The 27002-nt window shown below is 45.4% G+C and overlaps 1 protein-coding gene across 1 annotated transcript in view; it reads right to left on the reverse strand.

Annotated features, from left to right (window-relative positions):
* senp2 (SUMO specific peptidase 2) overlaps positions 1 to 27002 on the reverse strand; it is a 138626-nt gene that overhangs the window by 96106 nt on the left and 15518 nt on the right. The window contains exons 2-3 of the mRNA XM_060827688.1: positions 16561 to 16616; positions 12095 to 12234 (exon numbers count right to left, since the gene is read on the reverse strand). Coding sequence (XP_060683671.1) covers positions 12095 to 12234; positions 16561 to 16616 — 196 coding nt within the window. The remainder of the gene's footprint in view (positions 1 to 12094; positions 12235 to 16560; positions 16617 to 27002) is intronic.

Raw genomic sequence — 27002 nt, forward strand, 5'->3', positions numbered from 1 at the left:
TTCTCAGTTTAATGCGTCATTAGAAAGACAGGACCTTTGACAATGGAGGATTCTCTATAGCAATTGTTTAGACTATATGCTCAAGTCTTTAGAGCCTGACACACAACCTTCAAAACCAAGAAGTGAAGGCTAACTGGTTGGATGGGGGGAAACAAAACTAAGAATAAATCTATGCTGTTAACCCAACTATCAACAGTCCCAAAAACAACCTTATTAAAATCAGAACTTCAGGCAGTTAAGCCATCATAATATATTTAGAGCAAACAATAAGCTATATGCATTTAAAACCAAAACAATGTTGAATCATGGAAAGGTAAGAGAAGGATAGTATAAGTACTTGAAAGCATGAACCTGCATTGGCCATTAAATGTAAATTTCTCTAATTTCTAAAACTGCCATTTCTCAATGCTGGAATATACAGTTCCTTGGGCAGCGTTTCACGACTTAGAACTAAAACACTGTACAATACATTACAGGAAACCATACTGTTCACGTTGCCTCTCTACTGGAGTTATCCAATTGGATCCACTTCCTCACTCTTACCCTATCGCTTTAACATGCTCTCCTTTTCAAGTACTTATCCAACTCTCTTCCGAAATCACTACTGAATCTATTTCCACCACCTATTTTTACCAGATAATCTATTGTATTGGTCCCCATAATTTGTTTCCAAAGTCACTCCACTTTAATGCCTCAGATTTCATGTGATCTTATGAAAATGAAAATTTGGAGGTAGAAGGGGGTTACAGAGCAGGTGTTCATTGGCAAGTGAAAAGAATTGTTGTGTGGGCATGACCTAGAGAGTTTTTTCAGAGTAGATTTTTATTTTTTTTTAGATTACTTACAGTGTGGAAACAGGCCCTTCGACCCAACAAGTCCACACCGACCCGCCGAAGCGCAACCCACCCATACCCCTACATTTACCCCTTACCTAACACTACGGGCAATTTAGCATGGCCAATTCATCTGACCCGCACATCTTTGGACTGTGGGAGGAAACCGGAGCACCCGGAGGAAACCCACGCAGACACGGGGAGAATGTGCAAACTCCACACAGTCAGTCGCCTGAGTCGGGAATTGAACCCGGATCTCAGGCGCTGTGAGGCAGCAGTGCTAACCACTGTGCCACCGTGCCGCCCAGAGGGGAAAAAAAAATTGAATTAAAAAAACATTTTTTTACAGACTGAAGTTGTATGGCTCTCAAGGCAAAAGGCACAAACTTCCAAGGAGCCTCACAGCTGTCAAAACACACAAGCTTTGTCACCTCAGAGCTGACGAAACCAAAATGCTGCCTTGTGACTCAAACGAGGTTCATATCCTAGTTTAAGAACTCCTGGTTTAATGATATAGAACTGCAGGATAAAACAGTCTCTTTTGCAATAAATATGATGTTTTTACTTAGCAGGGGTTGTCTCAGTTGTGCACTGCATCAAATGTCGAAAAGTGTGGCACTGGAAAAGCACAGCAGGTCAGGCAGCATCCGAGTAGCAGAAGAATCTACGTTTGGGGCATAAGCCCTTCATCAAGAATCAAGGCTTATACCCAAAACATTCATTCTCCTGGTCCTTGGATGCAGACTGACCTGCTGTGCTTTTCCAGTACCACACTTTTTGACTCTGATCTCCAACATGTCCAGACCTCACTTTCTCCATTGCATCAAATGGACAATTAAAAAGTAATGTACGCAACTTGAACACAGACCAATACAGTATAGGAACAGGCCCTTCAGCCCTCCAAGCCTGCACCGATACATTTTGCCCTTCCATACTAAAACGTCTTCACTTACAGGATCCTTTCCTATGCATGTATTTATCCAGGTGCTTCTTGAATGCTGTTATTGTGTCTGCTTCCACCACCTGCTCTGGCAGTGCACTTGCCACCCTTCATGTGATAAACTTGCCTCGCACATCCCTTTTAAACTACTTCCACACCTCAAACCTTGAAACTATTGCTTCCAGGAACTGACTCCACTCCCCTGGTAAAAACCTCATACCTCCCACTCTATCCATGCTATTCACAATCTTATAAACTTCTATCAGGACACCCCTCAACCTCCTTTGTTCCAGTGAAAACAAATCAAGTCTATCCAACCTTTCTTCATAGCTAAATTTCCCCATCCCAGTCAACGTCCTGGTAAACCTTTTCTGTACCCTCTCCTAAGCATCCATATCCTTCTGGTAGTGTGGGGACCAGAATTGTATGCAATATTCCTAGTGTGGTCTAACTAAAGATCGATAAAGCTGCAGCATAACTTGTCGATCAATACGCCTTCCAATGAAGGCAAGCAGGCCACAGGCATTTTTACTACCTTATCTACCAACGCTGCAGCCCTCAGTGATCTGTGGACCTGCACACCCAAATTCATCTGCATATGAATACTCCTAAGGGCTCTGCCATTCACTGTTTAATTTCCACCATTACTTGACCTTCCAAAATGCATCATCTCATGTTTGTCCGGATTAAACTTGATTTGCCATTTTTCTGCCCATGCCTCCAACTGATCTATACCCTCTGACAATCCTCCTGTCTGCAACTCCATGATCTTTGTATCGTTCACAAACTGACTAATTAGACAAGCTGTTTTCTCCTCAAAATCATTTATGTAGACCACAAACGGCAGAGGCCTCAGGACTGATCCTTGTGGAATACCATTAGTCACAGCCCTCCATCCCATAAAGCATTCTCCCACTGCTACCTTCTGTCTCCTATGACTGAGCCAGTCCTGTATCCATCTTGCCAGCTCATCCCTGACACCATGTGACTTCAGCTTTTACACCAGTTTGCCATGAGGGACCTCATGAAAGAAGTCCATGTAAACAACATCAACCACTTTTCCCTCAATCATCTTCGTCACCTCCTCAAAGAACTTGATCAAGTTAGTGAGGCATCATCTCCCCTGCACAAAACAATGCTGTTTATTGCTAAGAAGTCCATTTGCTTCTAAATTGTTGCAGATCTTGTCCCTTTGAGAATCTTTTCTAATAAATTCCCTACCACCAACCAAAGGTTCACGGGCCTGTAATTTCCTGGATTATCTCTGCTACCTTTCTTAATCAATGGGATCACACTGACTATTCTCTAGCTCTCTGGGATCTCACCTGTGGCCAAAGAGGATACAAAGATGTCTGTCAATACTCCAGTAATTGGATCTCTTGCCTCCCTCAATATTCTGGGATAGATCCCATCAGGACCCATGGATTTATCTAACTTGATACGTTCTAAAGGTACGCTACACCTCTTCCTTTTAATAGCAACTTGTCTTAGAAATTCAACACTCTCCCATCCCTCACATCATTCTCTACCAATTCCCTCTCTTTGATGAATACCAACACCAAGTATTCAGACAAATAAAGCTCACAAGAAGCCAATTTAATGTGCTCCAAAAAAAATGGGATTTCCCCAGCAAATTGCAGTAAATGGACGAGAGCTCCATCCATCCCAATGATTTACAGCAGAGATCAGCATGACAGTTTTCCCTCTTTCTGGTTAGGAAAAGTTAGCATTACTTCATTCTGCTTTCCCGGGTTGGGTGTTCCAGGTCATAATGAATCACTGCACAAAAAAAAATTCTTGTCTACACACTAATTCAGCTGGGAACTATTGTGAATCTACATCCTCTAGACCTTTCTCCCACTCAGAAAACTTTCTCAGCTATCAAATCCCCTCTTAATCAGAAGACTTCTCCTTGCCCTTTTCTTCTATTGGAGGGTCAATCCATGTTTTTCTCGTCTTTCCACAGGGAAAAAATCAGGGATTTAGAAAACATTTCAAAGTTTTGTACTCTATTTCTCTTACTAATAAAGTCCAGAATCCCATACAATTTTTTAATATAAAAAGCTTATCCACTTGTCTGCCACTTTCACAGGCTGCCATAATGTTACGATTTATATAAACCTTCAGTTCTCCGAATGTTTACACTTGAACTGTTTAGTTTGTAGTAATTCAAAACTACCAAACTTGAATATTGTTCGAAAGACACATTTTATCTAAGTTTTTGTCTTGCATTCATTCGGGCAATTTATAAGAGTGTCAAAGTAAAAGGAAAACAATAATCATACTCTGGATGAATAGGCAAATGGCAAGTACACTCTGGTACGAGAGCTGCCATATAGTGAATGACTAGTTATTCATTAAAGTAAAAAATGAGGTCTGCAGATGCTGGAGATCACAGCTGCAAATGTGTTGCTGGTCAAAGCACAGCAGGTTAGGCAGCATCTCAGGAATAGAGAATTCGACGTTTCGAGCATAAGCCTTTCAGCAGGAATAAGAGAGAGAGCCAAGCAGGCTGAGATAAAAGGTAGGGAGGAGGGACTAGGGGGAGGGGCGATGGAGGTGGGATAGGTGGAAGGAGGTCAAGGTGAGGGTGATAGGCCGGAGTGGGGTGGGGGCGGAGAGGTCAGGAAGAGGATTGCAGGTTAGGAGGGCGGTGCTGAGTTGAGGGAACCGACTGAGACAAGGTGGGGGGAGGGGAAATGAGGAAGCTGGAGAAATCTGAATTCATACCTTGTGGTTGGAGGGTTCCCAGGCGGAAGATGAGGCGCTCCTCCTCCAGCCGTCGTGTAGTTGTGTTCTGCCGGTGGAGGAGTCCAAGGACCTGCATGTCCTCGGTGGAGTGGGAGGGGGAGTTAAAGTGTTGAGCCACGGGGTGATTGGGTTGGTTGGTTCGGGCGGCCCAGAGGTGTTCTCTGAAGCGTTCCGCAAGTAAGCGGCCTGTCTCACCAATATAGAGAAGGCCACATCGGGTGCAGCGGATGCAATAGATGATGTGTGTGGAGGTACAGGTGAACTTGTGGCGGATATGGAAGGATCCCTTGGGGCCTTGGAGGGAAGTGAGTGTGGAGGTGTGGGCGCAAGTTTTACATTTCCTGCGGTTGCAGGGGAAGGTGCCGGGGGTGGAGGTTGGGTTGGTGGGGGGTGTGGATCTGACAAGGGAGTCACGAAGGGAGTGGTCCTTGCGGAACGCTGATAGGGGAGGGGAGGGAAATATATCCTTGGTGGTGGGGTCCGTTTGGAGGTGGCGGAAATGGCGGCGGATAATACGTTGTATGCGCAGGTTGGTGGGGTGGTAGGTGAGAACCAGTGGGGTTCTGTCTTGGTGGCGGTTGGAGGAGCGGGGCTCAAGGGCGGAGGAGCGGGAAGTGGAGGAGATGCGGTGGAGGGCATCGTCGATCACGTCTGGGGGGAATCTGCGGTCCTTGAAGAAGGAGGCCATCTGGGCTGTGCGGTGTTGGAATTGGTCCTCCTGGGAGCAGATGCGGCGGAGACGAAGGAATTGGGAATATGGGATGGCGTTTTTACAGGGGGCAGGGTGGGAGGAGGTGTAGTCCAGGTAGCTGTGGGAGTCAGTCGGTTTATAATAGATGTCTGTGTTGAGTCGGTCGCCCGAGATAGAAATGGAAAGGTCTAGGAAGGGGAGGGAGGAGTCTGAGACAGTCCAGGTGAATTTCAGGTCGGGATGGAAGGTGTTAGTAAAGTTGATGAACTGTTCAACCTCCTCGTGGGAGCCCGAGGCAGCGCCGATACAGTCATCGATGTAGCGGAGGAAAAGGTGGGGGGTGGTGCCAGTGTAGTTGCGGAAGATGGACTGTTCCACATATCCTACGAAGAGGCAGGCATAGCTGGGGCCCATGCGGGTGCCCATGGCAACTCCTTTAGTTTGGAGGAAGTGGGAGGATTGAAAAGAGAAGTTATTCAGGGTGAGGACCAGTTCAGTCAGTCGAAGGAGGGTGTCAGTGGAAGGGTACTGGTTGGTGCGGCGGGAAAGGAAGAAGCGGAGGGCTTTGAGTCCTTCGTGATGGGGGATGGAGGTGTACAGGGACTGGATGTCCATAGTGAAAATAAGGCGTTGGGGACCGGGGAAGCGAAAATCCTGGAGGAGGTGGAGGGCGTGGGTGGTGTCCCTAACGTAGGTGGGGAGTTCTTGGACTAAAGGGGACAGGACCGTGTCGAGGTATTGGGAGATGAGTTCGGTGGGGCAGGAGCAGGCTGAGACAATGGGTCGGAAGTTATTCATTAACAGGAAGAGGCATCACTGGCTAGGCATGTATTTATTGCCTATCCCTACTTGCCCAGAGATCTATTAAGATTCAAACAGATTGCTTTGGGTCTGGAGTCACTTGTAGGCCAGACCAGGAAGTTGACATAGAATATACAATAGTACAGCACAGTACAGGCCCTTTGGCTCTTGATGTTGTCCAACCTTTTATCCTACTCAAAGATGAACTAACCTATATACCCTTCATTTTCTTATCATCCTTGTGCCTACCCAAAAGTCCTTTAAATTTCCCGAATGTATCTGACTCTACTACCACCGGTGGCAGTGCATTCCATGCACCTACCACTCTCTGTGTAAAGAACCAAGCCCTGACATCTTCCCTGAAACTTCCTCCAATCATGATTTATGCCCTCTTGTGATAGCCATTTCTGCCCTGGGAAAATGTCTCTGACTATTCACTCTATCTGTGCCTCTCACCATCTTGCACACCTCTACAAAGTCACCTCTCATCCTTCTTCACTCCAGTGAGAAAAGCCCTAGCTCCATCAACCTTTCTTCATAAGACATGCCCTCCAGTCCAGTCAGCATCCTGGTAAACCTCCTCTGCACCCTCTCTAAAGCTTCCACACGAGGCAACCCAAAACTGAACACAATATTCCAAGTGTGGTCTAATGTCCTTTCCAAAAGGACATGAGTGAGACAGACGGATTTTTCCGAAGTCGACAATGGATTCATGGTCATCATTCGACCCTTAATTTCAGATTTTCATTGAATTCAAATTCCACCATCTGGCATGGCAGGATTTGAACCCTCGTCCCATAACATTATCTGGGTATCCAGAATAACAGTCCAGCTAGGTCATCACTTCCCCTATATTATTTCTCCTTACTTTACTTCCCTCTTAAGTGTCAGAAATTGTAATGGCCATTTCATTGTGAGAGAGTCCAAAACATGAATTTTCACAGGATATTAAACATAGAAGGTATCATAATCTGCTCACCCCCAATTTGCATTTCCCTAGCTACAATGGAGTAGGAATTGCTGAGACTAGACTGCAACTGAGATGCCTTGAGTATAGATCACTAATGAATCATAGAACATAGAAAAGTGCAGTACAGGCTCCTCGGCTTGCCATGTTGTGCTGACCAATGGAACTAACCAAAAGCCCATCTATCGTACACTATTCCATTTTCATCCATGTTTATCCAATGACAATTTAAATGTTGTTAAAGTTACTGAGTCAATTACTGTTGCAGGCAGTGCGCTCCAAGCTCTTACTACTCTCTGAATAAAGAAACTACTTCTGACATCTGTCCTATTTCTATCACCCTCTCAATTTAAAGCTATGCCCCCTCGTGCTAGCCATCACCATTCAAAGAAAAAGGCACTCACTGTCCAACCTATCTAACCCTCTGATTATCTTATATGTCTCGATTAAGTCACCTCTTAGTCGTCTTCTCTCTAATGAAAATAGCCTCAAGTTCCTCAACCTTTCCTCATAAGACCTTCCCTCTATATCAGGCAACATCCTAGAAAGTCTCCTCTGAACCTTTTCCAAAGCTTCCACATCCTTCCTAAAATGCAGTGACCAGAACTGTACACAATACTCCAAGTGCGGCCGCACCAGAGTTTTGTATAGCCGCAGCATGGCCTCATGGCTCCGAAACTCAATCCCTCTACCAATAAAAGTTAACACAACAAATGCTTTCTTAACAACGCTATCAACCCGGCTGGCAACTTTCAGGGATCTATATATATGGACACCATATTCTCTCTGCTCATCCACACTATCAAGAATTTTATCATTAGTCCAGTACATTTTATTCCTGTTGCTCCTTCCAAAGTGAATCACCTCATACTTTTCCACATTAGTCTCCATTTGCCACTCCTCAGCCCAGCTCTGCAGCTTATCCATGTCCCTCTGTAACTTACAACATCCTTCAGCTGTATCCACAAATCCACCGACCCTAGCATCATCCACAAATTTACTAACCCATCCTTCTACGCCCTTATCCTATGCATTCTAAATCTTGCCTAATTGCATCATAATTGCCTTTCTCCCAGCAATAACCCTTGCCCTGCATTATTTACCTATCCCTTTCCATCGCTAAAGTAAACATTAACGAATTGTGGTCATTATCACTGAAGTACTCACCAATCTCCAAATCTAACACCTGGCCAGGTTCATTATCCAGTACCAAATCCAATGTGGCCTTGCCCCTTGATGGCTTTTCTACATACTGTGTTAGGAAACCATCCTGCACACATTGGACAAAAACTGACCCATCTAAAGTACTCGTGAGAAAGTATTTCCAATCAATATTTGGAAAGTTAAAGACCCCATAACATCTACATTGTTACGCTCACTCCTGTCCAGAATTACCTTTGCCATCCTTTCCTCTACATCTCTGGAACTATTCAGAAGTCGATAGTAAAAACCTAATAGTGTGACCTCTCCTTTCCTGTTTCTAACCTCAGCCCGTACTACCTCAGTGGACAAGTCCTCAAATGTCCTTTCTGCCACCGTAATATTATCCTTGACAATGCCATACCTCCCATCTTTTACCGTCTTCTCTATTCTTACTGAAACATCTAATTCCCAAATCTGCAACCACCATTCCTGCCCCTGCTCTATCCATGTCTCCAAAATGGTCACAACATGGAAGTCCCTGGTACCAACTCATGCTGCAAGTTCATCCACTTTATTCCGGATGCTTCAAACCACCTTCCCGTTTCCTGGTGAATTCTTGTGACCTTGAATCCTCATGTGTGACCTCACTACTCTCAACCTCCTGGACGCTGGAACTACAATTTAGGTTCGCATCCCCCTGCTGAAGTAGTTTAAACCGTCCTGAAGAGCATTAGAAAATTTTCCCCTAGGATATTGGTATCCCTCTGATTCAGGTGTAGAATATCCTGTTTGGAGAAGGTCCATCTATTCCAGAATGAGCCCCAATTATCCAGGTATCCAAAACCCTCCCTCCTGCACCATCCCTGTAGCCACACGTTCAACTTCTCTTTCTCCCTACTCTTTGCCTCACTAGCAGGTGGCAAGGACAACAAACCAGAGAAAACAACTCTGTTGTTTTAGCACTAAGCTTCTACTCTAACTACCTGAATGTCTGCGTTAAATCCCCATCCCTTCTCCTACCTATGTTGTTAGTGCTTATGTGGACCATGACTTGGGCCTGCTCCCCCTCCCCTTCAAGGATCCTGAAAACACGATCAGAGACATCACGAACCCAGGCACCTGGAAGGCAACACACGAACTGTGAGTCTCTCTCTCTCTTTCTCACAGAACCTCCTATCTGTCCCCCAACTATGGAGTCATGCACCATTCATCCCCAGACAAGCACAGAGATTGATCCTACAACTTTCGTGTACTACCTTACATGTGGGCTAGCAGATGGAGCAGTTTACTCACAAGCTTTATTCATTCATGCTTAATAAAATTGGATAGCAAACATGGGGATGCATGCACGCACACACACACGTGTTCATCATAAATTTTGCTAATCATAAATTTAATATTGTATTTTTCAAAATATCTAACAATCAAACCATCTAACAATCTAACTGTAAATCATATTTGCACTAAAATAAACTAATCTCAGTCTCAGTCCAGAGATGAAGACTGATTGTTTACAGGAATGCTTTAAATTGTCTCTTCAACACCATGTTCTTCCCACGTTTAAATAACTCTCCTAAATCTGCAATTCAAAACCCATTGAAAATGCAAAGATACAACAAAATAAATCTGGAGATATTAAAAACTAAAACTAGTAGCCAGGCCAATCGAAAAACAAGTCACCAGAAACAAAAAGTAATAGTGGAGGATTGCTTTTCAGACTGGAGGCCTGTGACCAGTGGAATCACCTTTGGAGAGGGTGCAGGGGAGGTTCACCAGGATGTTGCCTGGTATGGAGGGTGCTAGCTATGAGGAGAGGTTGAGTAGATTCAGATTATTTTCATTGGAAAGAAGGCAGTTGAGGGGGAACCTGATTGAGGACTACAAAATCATGACAGGTGTAGACAGGGTAGATAGCAGGAAGATTTTTCCCACAGTGGAGGACTCAAGTACAAGGGATCACAAGTTCAAAGTGAGAGGAGAAAAGTTTTGAGGAGATCTACATGGAAAGTTCTTTACGCAGAGGGTGGTGGGTGCCTGGAAAGCTTTGCCAGCAGAGGTAGTCGGAAGGAGAACGATAGTGTCATTTAAGATGTAGCTAGACAGACACATGAATGGGCAGGGAGCAAAGGGATACTGATCCTTAGAAAAGAGATGGCAGATTTAGATAAAGGATATGGTTTGGCACAGGTTTGGAAGGGCAAAGGGCCTGTTCCTGTGCTGTAATGTTCTTTGAGTGCCACAAGGAAAAGTGCTGTGGCCACTGTTTTTCATCATTAATAGAAATAATTTGGATAAGAACCTAGGAGGTATGGTTACTCAGTTTGCAGATGACACCAAAATTGGTCATGTAGTGGACAACGATGAAGGTTGCCTCAAGTACAATGGAATCTTGATCAAATCGGTAAAGGAGTGGCAGAAGGAGTTTAATTCAGATAAACGTGAGGTGCTGCATGTTGGAAAGGCAAATCACGGCAGGACTTAGGCTTTAATGGTAGGGCCCTGGGGAGTGTTGCTGAACAAACAGACGTTGGAGTGCCGGTGCATAATTCCTTGAATCGCGGTAGACAGGGTGGTGAAAAATACATCTGGCACACTGGCCTTCATTGGTCAGTGCACTGGGTATAGGAATTAGGATGTCATGTTGTGGGTGTACAAAACATTGATTAAGCCACTGTTTGAAATATGTGTTCAATTCTGGTCTCCCTGCTATAAGAAAGAGACCTTAAACTTGAAAGGGTTCAGAAAAGATTTACAAGGATGTTGCCAGGATTGGAGGGTGTGAGTTATAGAAAGAGGGTGAATCGGCTGGGATTATTTCCCTTGCTGTGTCAGAGGAAATCATGAGGGGCATGGATAGGGTGAATAGTCTTGGTCTTTCTCCAAGGGAGGTGTCCAAAATTAGAGGGCATAGATTTAAGGTGAAAGGGAAAAGATTTAAAAGGGACCTGAGGGGCAACATTCTAATGCAGAGGGTGATGCATTATTGAATGAGCTGCCAGAGGAGGTGGAGAAGACTGGTACAATTATAACATATAAAAAAAGGTATCTTGATGGGTATTTGAATAGAAAGGTATCATGATTGACCTTGTTAACTAGGTTCCTGATTGGTCCAGGTTAACAACCCCAAACAAGAACATCGTAGTAATAAGGTCAACCTTGTCCCAATCATTACAGAAAGGATTAGAGGGATATCGGCCAAATGCTGGCAAATGAGACTAAATCAGTTTAGGATATCTGGTTGGCGTGGATGAGTTGGATCGAAAGGTCTGTTTCCATGCTATAAAACTCCATGACTCTGAGTTAGAGGTTTTGATAGTGTCAGTAGCTGATGAAAGAATCAGAGTTGACCCTTGATCTTACTGCGAATTTTAAATTGTATGATTAAAATGCAGTTCCATTCAGCACTATGGGGAGCCACATTTCATGAGATGCAACAAACAAATTAAATAGGTGTCATTAAGACAAAGGCTTGCATTACAAATATGCAACTGTGTACAGACCATACCAGACATTAAGTAGAAATTAATTTGAATTCATCTTCTATTAGGAGAGGAGTAACTTGCAATTTTGTTGTTATTGTGTAGGGCTTCTTGGAAACAGTCATTTTCTGTGGCAGTTCATAACACAACTGCAGTCCTATCAGGAGTTACCGGAGGCCTTGCTTATCCAAGATAACGTTTGCAAAGTTACTTCTAAGTCCAATCTCAAAATTATAGCAGCCATCTCTGTGGGGCTTTTAAACATGTCAAAATAGTCATTAAAACATATTAAACTTTGTTTTTAATCATTTGTAGCTTGGAGTAACAAAGCTCACAAGGACAATCACTCTATTTCACACCACGGGGCAATCTACACACTAAGAATTACTGGTGTGTCAACAAACAAAATATCGGAAATGATCGAATATTAGTTATTATCTTTGTCTGACTATTTTCACCTGCTCAGCTTTGACTAATGTTAGCACTGACCTGTTTCACTGGTTGGTCTGGCTTCTTCTGTTTGGTGGATTTGGAGTCCACTTGCATGACCTTGTGACCAAATGGTGCCACTGACCTTACATAGGTGACAAACTCAGATACAGACTTCTTAACTGTGTTCACAAATTCACCTAGGAAAAAAAGAACAATTTGTTTTCTTCCAGCAAATGTCAATTTACTTCAGTTTTCCTTTGATTGTCTCCTCCATAATCTTTGGCTGGAGACATAGGGTTAATGGTCTACTGCAAGATCCCAGCTAACCCCTCCCTAGTTGCAAGAAGGTGTATGATAGCAGCCTGGAGCCAACCTCTTCCTAGTACAGTGTCAGATCAGTTCAGCATCTTCTTCAAACCGGGCAATTTTCTTCCAGGGGTCTATATCGGAATCTGCTTTGTAAACAGGAAGTCTACTAAACTTGTGTTGAGTAAAACTGTTTTGTGAGGGCACATGTTATTTGAGGGCAAGTTGAATTTTCTGGAAAATATTCAAATTGAAATGTTTTGCAAATTTTTTTCAACAAAGCATATTTTTGTAGAATTTTTTTTTTCTCTGTCCAGTTATGGTCGTCCAGTTTTAGGAAGGATATTAAGCTAGAGAGGGTTCAAACAGATTTACTATAATGTTGCCAGGTATGGAAAGTTTAAGTATAAAGAATGACAGGGACCTTTTACACTGGAGTGTAAGAGGTTGAGAGGTGACCTTATAGAAGTTTATAAAATCATGATGGGTATAGATACGGTTAATAATAGATGTCTTTATCCTAGGATTGGGGATTTCAAGAGTAGGAGGCATATTTGTTTTTAAGGTGAGAGGAGAGAGATTTAAAAAAGACATGCGGTGCAAATTCTTTACACAGAGGGTGGTTCACACGTGGAATGAACGTCTTGAAGAAGAGGTAGATGTGGGCACAATTAAAGGACATTTGGATAAGTATACAAAGAGGAAAGGTTTAGAGGGATATGGGCCAGGAGCAGGCAGGTGGAACTAGTTTAGATTGGGATTATGTTCGGCATGGACAGATTGGACCGAAGAGTCTGGATCTGTGATGCATGACTCTATGTGATCAACTACACTCTACCTGTAATTCAGCACCCTCAAGCCCAATTTTGCTGTGACAGCAAATAATTTTAATGTCATTCTAAATGCCCTAATTTAATTTAATTATCAGTTTCCTGCCAATTAAAATGCTAGGAAACAAATTTGCAATTTATAATAACAGCTGTATTGTAATGTGACAGATTCTTACCCATCACAATGGTACACTCTGGAGTGACATGACAATATTAGAAATGAAGACCCTTTAAAGGATAAACTGGAAGACACTTTTCTCATCAGAAATGTGATAACACACATCTAAGAGCAGGTGGGATGTGAACCTGGGCCTCCTCATCCAGAGGTAAAGGCACCACATGAGCACCTCGGGGTGAATTGGAGGAGCTTCACAAATAATTGAGAGCAGAAGGTGCTCACTGGACTTTTTAATAAATCCCACCTACTCCAGAGGTGTTATAACATATCTAAACTGGTTGATTTATTTTAAAAAAAAGCCAAGTTTTAATTTAGTTCCATTCTCTTTCCTATCCACCACACTTGTTGCAATGAGTCTGGTGTGTAATACTTGATAATTGTTCTTTTTATAATGTGTGATTTGGTGGTGTAGAAAAACTTGTCCAGAAATGTATAATAACATCTCTGAACAGGAAAAACAAAGAAAAAGAGCTTGGTTAAAGTCCCACCTCCTCCAGAGATGTATAATAATATCTCCAAATATGCTTACTGTGAAAAAAAATTATCACAGTATGCAATAGCATCTGTGAACAGAGCACAAAAAAGCTCAAACTTTTGAGAGGCCTCATGGAAAAGCCCGACACCTTCTACCTGACTGTGCAGGCTGTTACTGCGCACCATCCACTTCTTCTTCTTCAACTACCACCCAGCTATGCCTTGATGTTCCATTCTCTGGCTGGAGAGTTGTGGATTCCAGTGGAGGGCTCTATATCTGGAACCACTTTCCACGGGTAGCAGGGATAGAGGTGATGCATACACAGGTCCTGCGAATGGAATTCACAGACTCCCAACCCGACTGTTCATTCTGTGGTGCTGTGGAGTTCATGGACCACACGTATACTGGTTATGGGCAGTCGTATGTCTTTTTTATTGATTTAAAGAAACTTCTGTTCTTCTGATGATTATACTTCAGTCCTACACTCCGGATCTATGGGCACCTGGTTGGGCAGGGTTTGTTGCAGGTCAGAAAGTCTGGCTAAGGTAGTTGTCAACAGATCCAGGCAACTGTCCATGGTCGGGGTTCAAGCCAAGTGTTTGCCCCTTCTACAGCTACGTTTGTGTCTGATGTCCTTGAACAGGGAGCACGCAATGTTTGCCAGCCCTTGGAGCATTTAAAGGGAAGAGGGTCCAAATGGGGTTCAGTTGCAATATCTCCCCTTCAAACTGTTTTTTGCTTTAACTTCTCTCTCTTTCCTTAGCCTTCCTCCTTTTTATGATTGCATTGTCCCTGGTTGGCAGTGCTTATTAAGTGTTTAGCTGTTTCATTGGGTATTTGGTGACAGGTTTACTGAAAAATGGAGCTAGGCATAGCAGGTTGGGGCTGGATTCTGGAAAGGAAAAGGATTCAGAAGAGAAAGGTGGAAACTAGAGCTTGTGCTAAACTATCATAGAGTCATAGTCATAGAGATGTACAGCATGGAAACAGACCCTTCGGTCCAACCCGTTCATGCTGACCAGCCAGCACCTGGCCCATATCACTCCAAACCTTTCCTATTTATCTACCCATCCAAATGCCTCTTAAATGTTGCAGTTGCACCAGCCTCCCCCACTTCCTCTGGCAGCTCATTCCATACACCCACCACCCTCTGTGTGTAAAAGTTGCCCCGTAGGTCTCTTTTATATCTTTCCCCTCTCACCCTAAACCTACGCTCTCTAGTTCTGCACTCCCCGACCAGGGAAAAGACTTTACCTATTCACCCTATCCATGCCCCTCATAATTTTGTAAATTACTGCGCACCATCCACTTCTTCTTCAACTACCACCCAGCTATGCCTTGATGTTCCATTCTCTGGCTGGAGAGTTGTGGATTCCAGTGGAGGGCTCTATATCTGGAACCACTTTCCACGGGTAGCAGGGATAGAGGTGATGCATACACAGGTCCTGCGAATGGAATTCACAGACTCCCAACCCGACTGTTCATTCTGTGGTGCTGTGGAGTTCATGGACCACACGTATACTGGTTATGGGCAGTCGTATGTCTTTTTTATTGATTTAAAGAAACTTCTGTTCTTCTGATGATTATACTTCAGCCTCCGACACTCCAGGGAAAACAGCCCCAGCCTGTTCAGCCTCTCCCTATAGCTCAAATCCTCCAACCCTGGCAACATCCTTGTAAATCTTTTCCGAACCCTTGCAAGTTTCACAATATCCTTCTGATAGGAAGGAGACCAGAATTGCACGCAATATTTCTAACTAATGTCCTGTACAACCACAACATGACCTCCCAACTCCTGTACTCAATACTCTGACCAAAAAAGGAAAGCATACCAAACGCTTTCCTCACTATCCCATCTACCTGTGACTTTCAAGGAGTTATGAACCTGCACTCCAAGGTCTCTTTGTTCAGCAACACTATTTACAATAAGCTCTTGTAAATCTCTCTAAGTCTTTTACTGCCAAATTAAATATATGAGTATGGTCTGTTCAACATGGTCGACCTGCTTCCACAAGTTCTGCAAATGTACATTATACAGTTCAAAATCTTCTCTTCCGACATATCCCAACATTGATAATCAAGCTTCACGTTCTTGAACAAATGTATTTCCAGGTTCACATCCCCTCTTGTGCCCTATAAACCCTAATCATCTCCTCCAACCTTGTATTTTAGAGCCTCCTTCTTCCTCTTCAACATGACCATCAGGCACCACATTGCTCTGCTTTCTGGAACTTCTTCCCAATTTTGTCTGTGCTTTCTGTCTGCATTCAAACATCTCTCTTCTGCTTAATTTTACTTTAACACTCTCAAGTAAACTCATTTGACTTGATAAGATATTTTTTTTTAATTATTAGAGCACAACAGAAAACCATTTTGTTGTTTGACACAACTTCAGGAGGTTTACTTCTACCACATGATTTGCCAAGGAAAAAAAATCACAAGCAACAGAGAGGATTCCTAGGCAACGTTGCTGCAGCGATGAATGAAAGACTCCAGGCTAGTTTCTGTTTTGTAGCCACCATTTTCCATGATTTTCTTCATAAAACTCTCCAACCTCTGCTCTACAGTGGCAGAACCTTGAGATCTAAATCAATTCCTGATCGTAAGGGATCAATGCTTTCTATTTACCACTGGCTCAGGGAATTGGACAGAATAATGTAAGCACACATTGCAGGACAGTCATACAATTCCTTCTGTTCAACTGAAAAATGTTATCCTATAAATACAAACTTACCCAGCCTTTGCCTTTTTACTGATATCCATTCAATTTCATCATTAGAAGTCTGGACACTGGGACAGAAGAAGACCAAAATGAAATTAATTTCAGAATCAGCATAGAGAGATTTACTTGCAGTGTGGAAAAAATATGCTGTTTTAAAAGGTTTCTTGTGAATAACAGCATATTAATCCACTGGGAAATCTGCTTTTAAAAGAATCTTATTCTCCATTAAAACTTATTTGGCAAGCATTTAATTTTTCCTCACTACCTTGGTGCTAAAACCCATCTCATATCCTATTTAAAGGATCCAAACAAGTTGCTAAACAATCTTGATATCACTTGACAATGAAATGATTTGCATCACTGTTTACATGCAAAGGAATCGTTCTCCAAATATATTTTCAGAATATCAGCTCAGCTTTCCTTTCAGAAATCCCATTATAGCCATTCATTCAATGGACCTCTGACAAGGTCCAACATGGCAGACTGATAGAAAACATGAAGTCATTTGGTATCGGGGTGAACTGGCAAGATGGATACAGAATGGCATAGTCATAGGAGACAGAGGGTAGTGGTAGGGTGCTTCTTGAAATTGAGGGTTGTGACTAGTGGTGCTCCACAAGGATCAGTGCTGGGGCAGCAAGATGTGTTGGCACAGGATTGTAGGGGGGCTGATGGGCCAGTTCCTATGCTGTATTGTTCCTTGCATCATATCAGCAATCTGCAATTCTGAAGTTCTCAGAAAGCCAACACTTCATTGATGTTCATGTCCACAGCATCACTGAAAATTGCAAATAGTGCAGTGTACCATGATGATGTAATGATAACAAGACTGCAACAGCACACTTACCCACACAAGATGCTTCATAATAATATTAGCAATTAAGATTTAATATATTCTGCAGGGAGAAGGGTGTGAGCCAGGACTTCTGGTACATGTTGGAACCAACAATATAGTACGAAGTAGTATTGAAATCCTATCATCAAACTAGGGAGGGAGCGGAGAAAGTACAGGCTCAAAAGGAAGTATTTTCAGGATGGCAACTTGTAACTAGTGAAATGCCACAAGGATCAGTGCTGGGCCACAATTATTTATAATAAATTTATTAATGACTTAATAGATGGGAAGGCGAGACATAGAGGTGTACAGCACGGAAGCAGACCCTTCGGTCCAACTCGTCCTTGCCAACCAGATATCCCGACCCAATCTAGTCCATATCCCTCCAAACCCTTCCTATTCATATACCCATCCAAATGCCTTTTAAATGTTACAATTGTACTAGCCTCCACCACTTCCTCCGGCAGCTCATTCCATACACGTACCACCCTCTGCGTGAAAATGTTGCCCCTTAGGTTTCTTTTATATCTTTCCCCTCTCACCCTAAACCTATGCCCTCTAGTTCTGGACTCCCGACCCCAGTGGTGAGGATGACAGAGTCTGCAAAATGACACATACAGTTTCAATGGGTGTGGAAAAAATACTTTATGGAAACATAATTTAAAACACAAAAACTTGGTGGCTTGTATTCTGAGAAACAAAATGCTCATAGATATTTGGGAATGAATAAAAAGAGGTGGGGTGCCGGTACTGATGAGAGTTGACAGTGTAATGGTGAAAAAGAGAGGACATCCTTGCAGGAGCAAGGACAGTTTGGTTACAGTTGAGAAGCAAAAAGGGTGTGTTCATTCTATATGTTCATTGCATATGGGAAAATGTGAGGTTCTACACAATAGCTGTGTGGGGATATGATGTAGTGGCATTAATTGAAACATAATTTAAAATATAAAAACATAGTTGTTTGCATTATGAGAAACAAAATCTTCATAGATGTTTGGGAATGAATAAAAATAGGTGGGGTGCCAGTTGACATTGCAATGTTGAAAAAGAGAGACCATCCTTGCAGAAGCAAGGACAAAATGTGTTTGATTGGAGTTGAGATGCAAAAAGGGTGTGTTCATTGTATATGTTCATATCCCATTGGCCTCTAAACAATGATGGAAAGAGGGAATATAGAGGAAATCTGCCATAAAATCACAGATGTGCAAGAACTATACAGTGGAGATTCATGGCAGCTTTACCAAAATATGGTAAAGTCCCCATGAATCTGTGAAAGAATAAAGGGTAATCATTCACAAAAGACTTAAGGAACAGGCTATCTGCTTTCCAATAAGATGAAAGCCTAGGGAATCAAAAAACAAAAAAAAATTTGAATGACAAGGGTGATCAAGAATATGATGTAATGAAGTATGATGTACGTCAGCTAATTTCTTCAAGTGCAATGCCATTACAATAGGTGGAATGGGCGGTGAAGATGAAAATAAGACTAATCGAGAGAGACTATAAGAATAGATCAACAGATATCATCAAAGAGAATTCACAGATTTTCTATAGGTTTTGTGTAAGCAGGAAGGAGGGGCCGATGGGGCCAAAGGAGGACTCTCTGTGAAGAGGCATAGGGTAAGATTAGAATATTTTGTATTGATATTTACGAAGAAAGAGGTCATTAATAAAATATTGGCAGAAGTAGAGATGGTAGGAGTAACATGCATAGCGTAAATTGAAAGGCAGGATGTACCAAACAGTGTGCTGTGTTTAGACTGCTTGGCTAGCATTCCATATTGCTAGAAATAGTTAGGGTTAAGATAGTGGAAGGACTTGCCATAATCTTCCATTCTTCCGAAGATACAGGAGAGGTGCCAGAGATTTGGAAAGTAACAAGACAAGGTGCAAAGACTTTCTTAAGTCAGTTGATTTCACCTCATTGGTCGTTAAGGTTTTAGAAACAATAATCAGGGAAGTAAAAACTCATCAGGCACTTGGGAGACATTTGAGTTAATTTATGAATTGTTTGATTCATCTAAATGGTTTTGATGAAGTAGCAGAGAAGATTAATGAAGGAGATAGAGGGGATGATATACACATGGATTTTAAGGAAGCTTTTGATAAAGTAACACATAAAAGACTATTGACAAAACTGAAGACTCACTGAGACTTAACGGTGTCATTTTGGATGAAAATTAATTGTAGAGAACACAACTGCTTTTCAGATGACAAGATGATTGGCAGTGGTGTTCCCCAAGGATCAGTGCAACTTTTGATACTAATGAATAATTCTGATGTAGTTAACTTGAAGTAAACTTTCAAACTTTACTGATGGCACCATTAAAGAGGATATCATTCATCTGCAACAGAACACAAAAAGCCAACAGAATGGGCAGACAAGTGAGATAGAATTGAGAAAAGAGATGGGTGAAATAATGCATTTCAGGAGTAAGGAGAGGGAGAAGCAACACCAGCTTAATAGTACAGTTCTGTGGAATGTGCAGGCATAGGGAGACTCTGAGATTCATGCACGTAGATCTTTGAAGGTGGTAGGACATATTGAGGGAATAGCTATAGAGTCATGGTTGTGCAGCACAGAAACACACCCTTCGGTCCAACTCATCCACACTGACCAACAACCTAAATGAATCTAGTCCCTTTGTCAGCATTTGGTCCATATCCCTCTAAACCCTTCCTATTCATGTACCCATCCAGATGCCTTTTAAATGTTGTAATTGTATCAGCCTCCACCACTTCCTCTGGCAGTGCATTCCATACACACGTCACCCCTTACATGAAAATGTTGCCCCTAAGTTCTCTTTTCAATCTTTTCCCTCTCACCTTAAACCTATATCCTCGGAAAAAGACCTTGGCTGTTTCACCCTAACCATGCCCCTCATGTTTTTATAAACCTCTACAAGATCACCCCTCAGCCTCCGACTCTCTCTCAAGAAAATAGCCCCGGCCTATTCAACCTCTCCCTCAAATCCTCCAATCCTGGCAACATCCTTGTAAATCTATTCTGTACCCTTTCAAGTTTCACAACATTTTTCCTATAAGAGGGAGACCAGAATTGAATGCAGTATTCCAAAAATGGCCGAACCAAAGTACCTGTACACCCACAACAACCACCAGACAAAGGAGCAGTGCTCCAAAAGCTATGGCTTCCAAATAAACCTGTTGGACTATAACCTGGTGTCGTGTGATTTTTAACTTTGTCCACCGCAGTCCAACACCGGCTCCTCCAGGTCACAACGTAATACTCTAACTCTTTTACTCAATGCACTGACCAATAAAGGTAAACACACCAAATGCCCTCTTCACTATCTTGTCTACCTGTCACTCCAATGTCAAGGAACTGTGAACCTGCACCCCAGGGCTCCTTTGTTCAGCAACACTCCCCAGGGCCTTACCAGTAATTGCGCAAGTCCTACCTTAATTTGCCTTACCAAAATGCAACACCTCACATGCACCTAAATTAATCTCAATCTGTCACTTCTTGATCTATTGGCTCACCTGATCAAGATGCTGCAGTAGTCCGAGATAACTGTCTTCACTATCCACTACTTCACCAATTTTGGTTTCATCTGCAAACTTACTAATCATACCTTCTGTATTCACATCCAAATCTACAAAGTACATGGCACCTTGGGCTTCAGAGAGGTACTGAGTACAAAACAAGGAAGTTATACAGAGCCATTATGAAGACCTACTTAGTCCACACCAGAATATTTCATCCAGTTCAACTCACCACACTTTGGAATGGATTTGAGGATCTTTGAGAGGACACAGAGGAGATTTACCAGAATGCTTCCAGGCTCGAGGGAATTTAGTTTTCAAGATTAGTTTGGCAAAGCTGTAATTGTTCTCCTTGCAGTAAAGGAGATGGCGGGAATTGGTATAGAAGATCATAACTGGTTTAGAGAAAGAAAACCTGATGCCATTAGCTGGTAAGGTAAGGACCAGGGAACAGAGATTTCATAATTTGATCAGAAGCATAGGAAGAATGTGCTTATTTTCAGGCAGCAAGAGGTAATGTCCTGGAACACTCTGCCTAATGAGTGGCAATGAAGAAATCAGAACAAAAATTAGACAGCTACTCGAGGGGAAATAAAGTTGCAGGACTGCTAGGAAAAAGCAGAGCAATGTGACTGACTGGATTGTTGTAGAAAGCTGTCAAGAGTGTGATGTTGGAAAAGCACAGCAAGTTAGGCAGCATCCAAGGAGTAGGAAAAGCGATGTTTCAGGCATAAGCCCTTCATTGGGAACGTTGTCGAAAGCTGGCATGCATTGGTTATATTGTCTTCCATCTGTACTGTCATGAAGATGACCAAACTGCCTAAGTGGTCACCAAAAGCTTAGGCAATGAGTTTCAATGAATGTTCTAAAGAAAGGAAAGCTTAAAGGCTAAGGCATCCCTTTGCTCCATACCTTGGCACAACTTGCAGCAATTAATATTGGGGGTGCACAGAACTGAGGGAGCGCCGATATCTCAAAGGTTTTTACAAGGAGAGATTGGAGGGAGTGGGGGGGGCAAGCCCATGGAAGGATATGAAAACAATCATTGAGCAGTTAACAACACAGAAGGCAATTCATCCCGTTGTGTTAATGGTGTCCGTCAAAGTTCAACATATCCTGTGCCAATCATGATTTGGAGAGGTCGGTGTTGGACTGGGGTGTACAAAGTTAAAAAAAATCACACAACACCAGGTGCTAGCTTTCAATTAAACCTGTTGGGCAAGAACCTGGTGACGTGTGATTTTTAACTGGGCCAATCCTTTGACTTTCCCCCCCAAGTCTTAAACAAAACGAATTCCTGTCAGACGAAGAGCCTGTATATCAGCGACCAGAGGGTTGGAAGGGGGAGGGAGAAACAACATGGTGCAAGTTAGGGACAGCAGTTTATGGAGGTAGGGGGTTACACAGAAACAGAGGGGGACAACATTGAGCCAGAGTCCCAGCACAACACAACGACTGAGGCACGGGTTATGGAGAAGGTCTGGGTTAGGTGTGATACCACCGAAAACTTCATGACTGCAGAATGAGGGGCTGTAGCAGTGTGTGTGTGTGTGAGAGGGGCTGTAGCAGTGTGTGTGTGTGTGTGTGTGTGAGAGGGGCTGTAGCAGTGCGTGTGTGTGTGTGAGGGGGGCTGTAGCAGTGTGTGTGTGTGAGGGGGGCTGTAGCTGTGTGTGTGTGTGTGTGTGAGGGGGGCTGTAGCAGTGTGTGTGTGTGTGTGTGTGTGTGAGGGGGGCTGTAGCAGTGTGTGTGTGTGTGTGTGTGTGTGAGGGGGGCTGTAGCAGTGTGTGTGTGTGTGAGGGGGGCTGGAGCAGTGTGTGTGTGCGTGAGTGGGGCTGTAGCAGTGTGTGTGTGTGAGGGGGGCTGTAGCAGTGTGTGTGTGTATGAGGGGGGCTGTAGCAGTGTGTGTGCGTATAAGAGGGGCTGTAGCAGTGTGTGTGAGAGAGAGGGGCTGTAGCAGTGTGTGTGTATGAGGGGGGCTGTAGCAGTGTGTGTGTATGAGGGGGGCTGTAGCAGTGTGTGTGTGAGAGGGGGGCTGTAGCAGTGTGTGTGTGAGAGGGGGGCTGTAGCAGTGTGTGTGTGTGAGAGGGGCTGTAGCAGTGTGTGTGAGGGGGGCTGTAGCAGAGTGTGTGTGTGAGGGGGGCTGTAGCAGTGGGTGTGTGTGTGTGAGGGGGGCTGTAGCAGTGTGTGTGTGTGTGTGTGTGTGTGTGAGGGGGGCTGTAGCAGTGTGTGTGTGTGTGTGTGAGGGGGGCTGTAGCAGTGTGTGTGTGTGTGAGGGGGGCTGGAGCAGTGTGTGTGTGTATGAGGGGGGCTGTAGCAGTGTGTGTGTGTGAGGGGGGCTGTAGCAGTGTGTGTGTATATGAGGGGGGCTGTAGCAGTGTGTGTGTGTATAAGAGGGGCTGTAGCAGTGTGTGTGAGTGAGAGGGGCTGTAGCAGTGTGTGTGTATGAGGGGGGCTGTAGCAGTGTGTGTGTATGAGGGGGGCTGTAGCAGTGTGGGGGAGGGGGGCTGTAGCAGTGTGTGTGTATGAGAGGGGCTGTAGCAGTGTGTATGAGAGGGCTGTAGCAGTGTGTATGAGAGGGCTGTAGCAGTGTGTGTGTGTGAGAGGGGCTGTAGCAGTGTGTGTGTGTGAGGGGGGCTGTAGCAGAGTGTGTGTGTGAGGGGGGCTGCAGCAGTGTGTGTCAGGGGGGCTGCAGCAGTGTGTGTCATGGGGGCTGTAGCAGTGTGTGTGTATGAGAGGGGCTGTAGCAGTGTGTGTATGAGGGGGGCTGTAGCAGTGTGTGTGTGTGTGAGAGGGGCTGTAGCAGTGTGTGTGTGTGAGAGGGGCTGTAGCAGTGTGTGTGTATGAGGGGGGCTGTAGCAGTGTGTGTGCATGAGGGGGGCTGTAGCAGTGTGTGTGTATGAGGGGGGCTGTAGCAGTGTGTGTGTATGAGGGGGGCTGTAGCAGTGTGTGTGTGTGAGTGGGGCTGTAGCAGTGTGTGTGTGTGTGTGTGTGAGGGGGGCTGTAGCAGTGTGTGTGTGTGAGGGGGGCTGTAGCAGTGTGTGTGTGTGTGAGAGGGGCTGTAGCCGTGTGTGTGTATGAGAGGGGCTGTAGCAGTGTGTGTGTATGAGGGGGGCTGTAGCAGTGTGTGTGTATGAGGGGGGCTGTAGCAGTGTGTGTGTATGAGGGGGGCTGTAGCAGTGTGTGTGTATGAGGGGGGCTGTAGCAGTGTGTGTGTATGAGGGGGGCTGTAGCAGTGTGTGTGTATGAGAGGGGCTGTAGCAGTGTGTGTGTATGAGGGGGGCTGTAGCAGTGTGTGTGTGTATGAGGGGGGCTGTAGCAGTGTGTGTGTATGAGGGGGGCTGTAGTAGTGTGTGTGTGTGTGAGGGGGGCTGTAGCAGTGTGTGTGTGTGAGGGGGGCTGTAGCAGTGTGTGTGTGTGAGAGGGGCTGTAGCAGGGTGTGTGTATGAGAGGGGCTGTAGCAGGGTGTGTGTATGAGAGGGGCTGTAGCAGTGCGTGTGTGTGTGTGTGTGAGGGGGGCTGTAGCAGTGTGTGTGTGTGAGGGGGGCTGTAGCAGTGTGTGTGTATGAGGGGGGCTGTAGCAGTGTGTGTGTGAGAGGGGGGCTGTAGCAGTGTGTGTGTGTGAGGGGGGCTGTAGCAGTGGGTGTGTGTGTGTGAGGGGGGCTGTAGCAGTGTGTGTGTGTGTGTGTGTGTGTGAGGGGGGCTGTAGCAGTGTGTGTGTGTGTGTGTGTGAGGGGGGCTGTAGCAGTGTGTGTGTGTGTGAGGGGGGCTGGAGCAGTGTGTGTGTGTATGAGAGGGGCTGTAGCAGTGCGTGTGTGTGTGTGTGTGAGGGGGGCTGTAGCAGTGTGTGTGTATATGAGGGGGGCTGTAGCAGTGTGTGTGTGTATAAGAGGGGCTGTAGCAGTGTGTGTGAGTGAGAGGGGCTGTAGCAGTGTGTGTGTATGAGGGGGGCTGAAGCAGTGTGTGTGTATGAGGGGGGCTGTAGCAGTGTGGGGGAGGGGGGCTGTAGCAGTGTGTGTGTATGAGAGGGGCTGTAGCAGTGTGTATGAGAGGGCTGTAGCAGTGTGTATGAGAGGGCTGTAGCAGTGTGTGTGTGTGAGAGGGGCTGTAGCAGTGTGTGTGTGTGAGGGGGGCTGTAGCAGAGTGTGTGTATGAGGGGGGCTGCAGCAGTGTGTGTCAGGGGGGCTGCAGCAGTGTGTGTCATGGGGGCTGTAGCAGTGTGTGTGTATGAGAGGGGCTGTAGCAGTGTGTGTATGAGGGGGGCTGTAGCAGTGTGTGTGTGTGAGAGGGGCTGTAGCAGTGTGTGTGTGTGAGAGGGGCTGTAGCAGTGTGTGTGTATGAGGGGGGCTGTAGCAGTGTGTGTGCATGAGGGGGGCTGTAGCAGTGTGTGTGTATGAGGGGGGCTGTAGCAGTGTGTGTGTATGAGGGGGGCTGTAGCAGTGTGTGTGTGTGAGGGGGGCTGTAGCAGTGTGTGTGTGTGTGTGAGGGGGGCTGTAGCAGTGTGTGTGTGTGAGGGGGGCTGTAGCAGTGTGTGTGTGTGTGTGAGAGGGGCTGTAGCCGTGTGTGTGTATGAGAGGGGCTGTAGCAGTGTGTGTGTATGAGGGGGGCTGTAGCAGTGTGTGTGTATGAGGGGGGCTGTAGCAGTGTGTGTATGTATGAGGGGGGCTGTAGCAGTGTGTGTGTATGAGAGGGGCTGTAGCAGTGTGTGTGTATGAGAGGGGCTGTAGCAGTGTGTGTGTATGAGGGGGGCTGTAGCAGTGTGTGTGTATGAGGGGGGCTGTAGCAGTGTGTGTGTGTGTGAGGGGGGCTGTAGCAGTGTGTGTGTGAGGGGGGCTGTAGCAGGGTGTGTGTATGAGAGGGGCTGTAGCAGGGTGTGTGTATGAGAGGGGCTGTAGCAGTGCGTGTGTGTGTGTGTGTGAGGGGGGCTGTAGCAGTGTGTGTGTGTGAGGGGGGCTGTAGCAGTGTGTGTGTATGAGGGGGGCTGTAGCAGTGTGTGGGAGGGGGGCTGTAGCAGAGTGTGTGTATGAGAGGGGCTGCAGCAGTGTGTGTCAGGGGGGCTGCAGCAGTGTGTGTCAGGGGGGCTGTAGCAGTGTGTGTGTATGAGAGGGGCTGTAGCAGTGTGTGTGTGTGTGAGGGGGGCTGTAGCAGTGTGTGTGTGTGAGAGGGGCTGTAGCAGTGTGTGTGTATGAGGGGGGCTGTAGCAGTGTGTGTGTGAGAGAGGGGCTGTAGCAGTGTGTGTATATGAGAGGGGCTGTAGCAGGGTGTGTGTGAGAGGGGGGCTGTAGCAGTGTATGTGTATGAGAGGGGCTGGAGCAGTGTGTGTGTGTGAGGGAGGCTGTAGCAGTGTGTGTGTGTGTGTGTGTGTGTGTGAGGGGGGCTGTAGCAGTGTGTGTGTGTGTGAGGGGGGCTGTAGCAGGGTGTGTGTATGAGAGGGGCTGTAGCAGGGTGTGTGTATGAGAGGGGCTGTAGCAGTGCGTGTGTGTGTGTGTGTGAGGGGGCTGTAGCAGTGTGTGTGTGTGAGGGGGGCTGTAGCAGTGTGTGTGTGTGAGGGGGGCTGTAGCAGTGTGTGTGTGTGTGAGGGGGGCTGTAGCAGTGTGTGTGTGTGAGGGGGGGCTGTAGCAGTGTGTGTGTATGAGGGGGGCTGTAGCAGTGTGTGTGTGTATGAGAGGGGCTGCAGCAGTGTGTGTATGTATGAGAGGGGCTGTAGCAGTGTGTGTGTATGAGAGGGGCTGTAGCAGTGTGTGTGAGAGGGGGGCTGTAGCAGTGTGTGTGAGAGGGGGCTGTAGCAGTGTGTGTGAGAGAGAGGGGCTGTAGCAGTGTGTGTGTGAGGGGGGCTGTAGCAGTGTGTGTGAGGGGGGGCTGTAGCAGTGTGTGTGTGTGAGGGGGGCTGTAGCAGTGTGTGTGTGTGAGGGGGGCTGTAGCAGTGTATGTGTATGAGAGGGGCTGTAGCAGTGTGTGTGTGTGTGTGTGTGTGTGAGAGGGGGGGGCTGTAGCAGTGTGTGTGTGAGAGGGGGGCTGTAGCAGTGTGTGTGTGTGAGGGGGGCTGTAGCAGTGTGTGTGTGTGAGGGGGGCTGTAGCAGTGTGTGTGTGTGAGGGGGGCTGTAGCAGTGTGTGTGTA

The sequence above is a fragment of the Hemiscyllium ocellatum genome, chromosome 7, assembly GCF_020745735.1.
Source record: "Hemiscyllium ocellatum isolate sHemOce1 chromosome 7, sHemOce1.pat.X.cur, whole genome shotgun sequence".
Classification (NCBI taxonomy): domain Eukaryota; kingdom Metazoa; phylum Chordata; class Chondrichthyes; order Orectolobiformes; family Hemiscylliidae; genus Hemiscyllium; species Hemiscyllium ocellatum.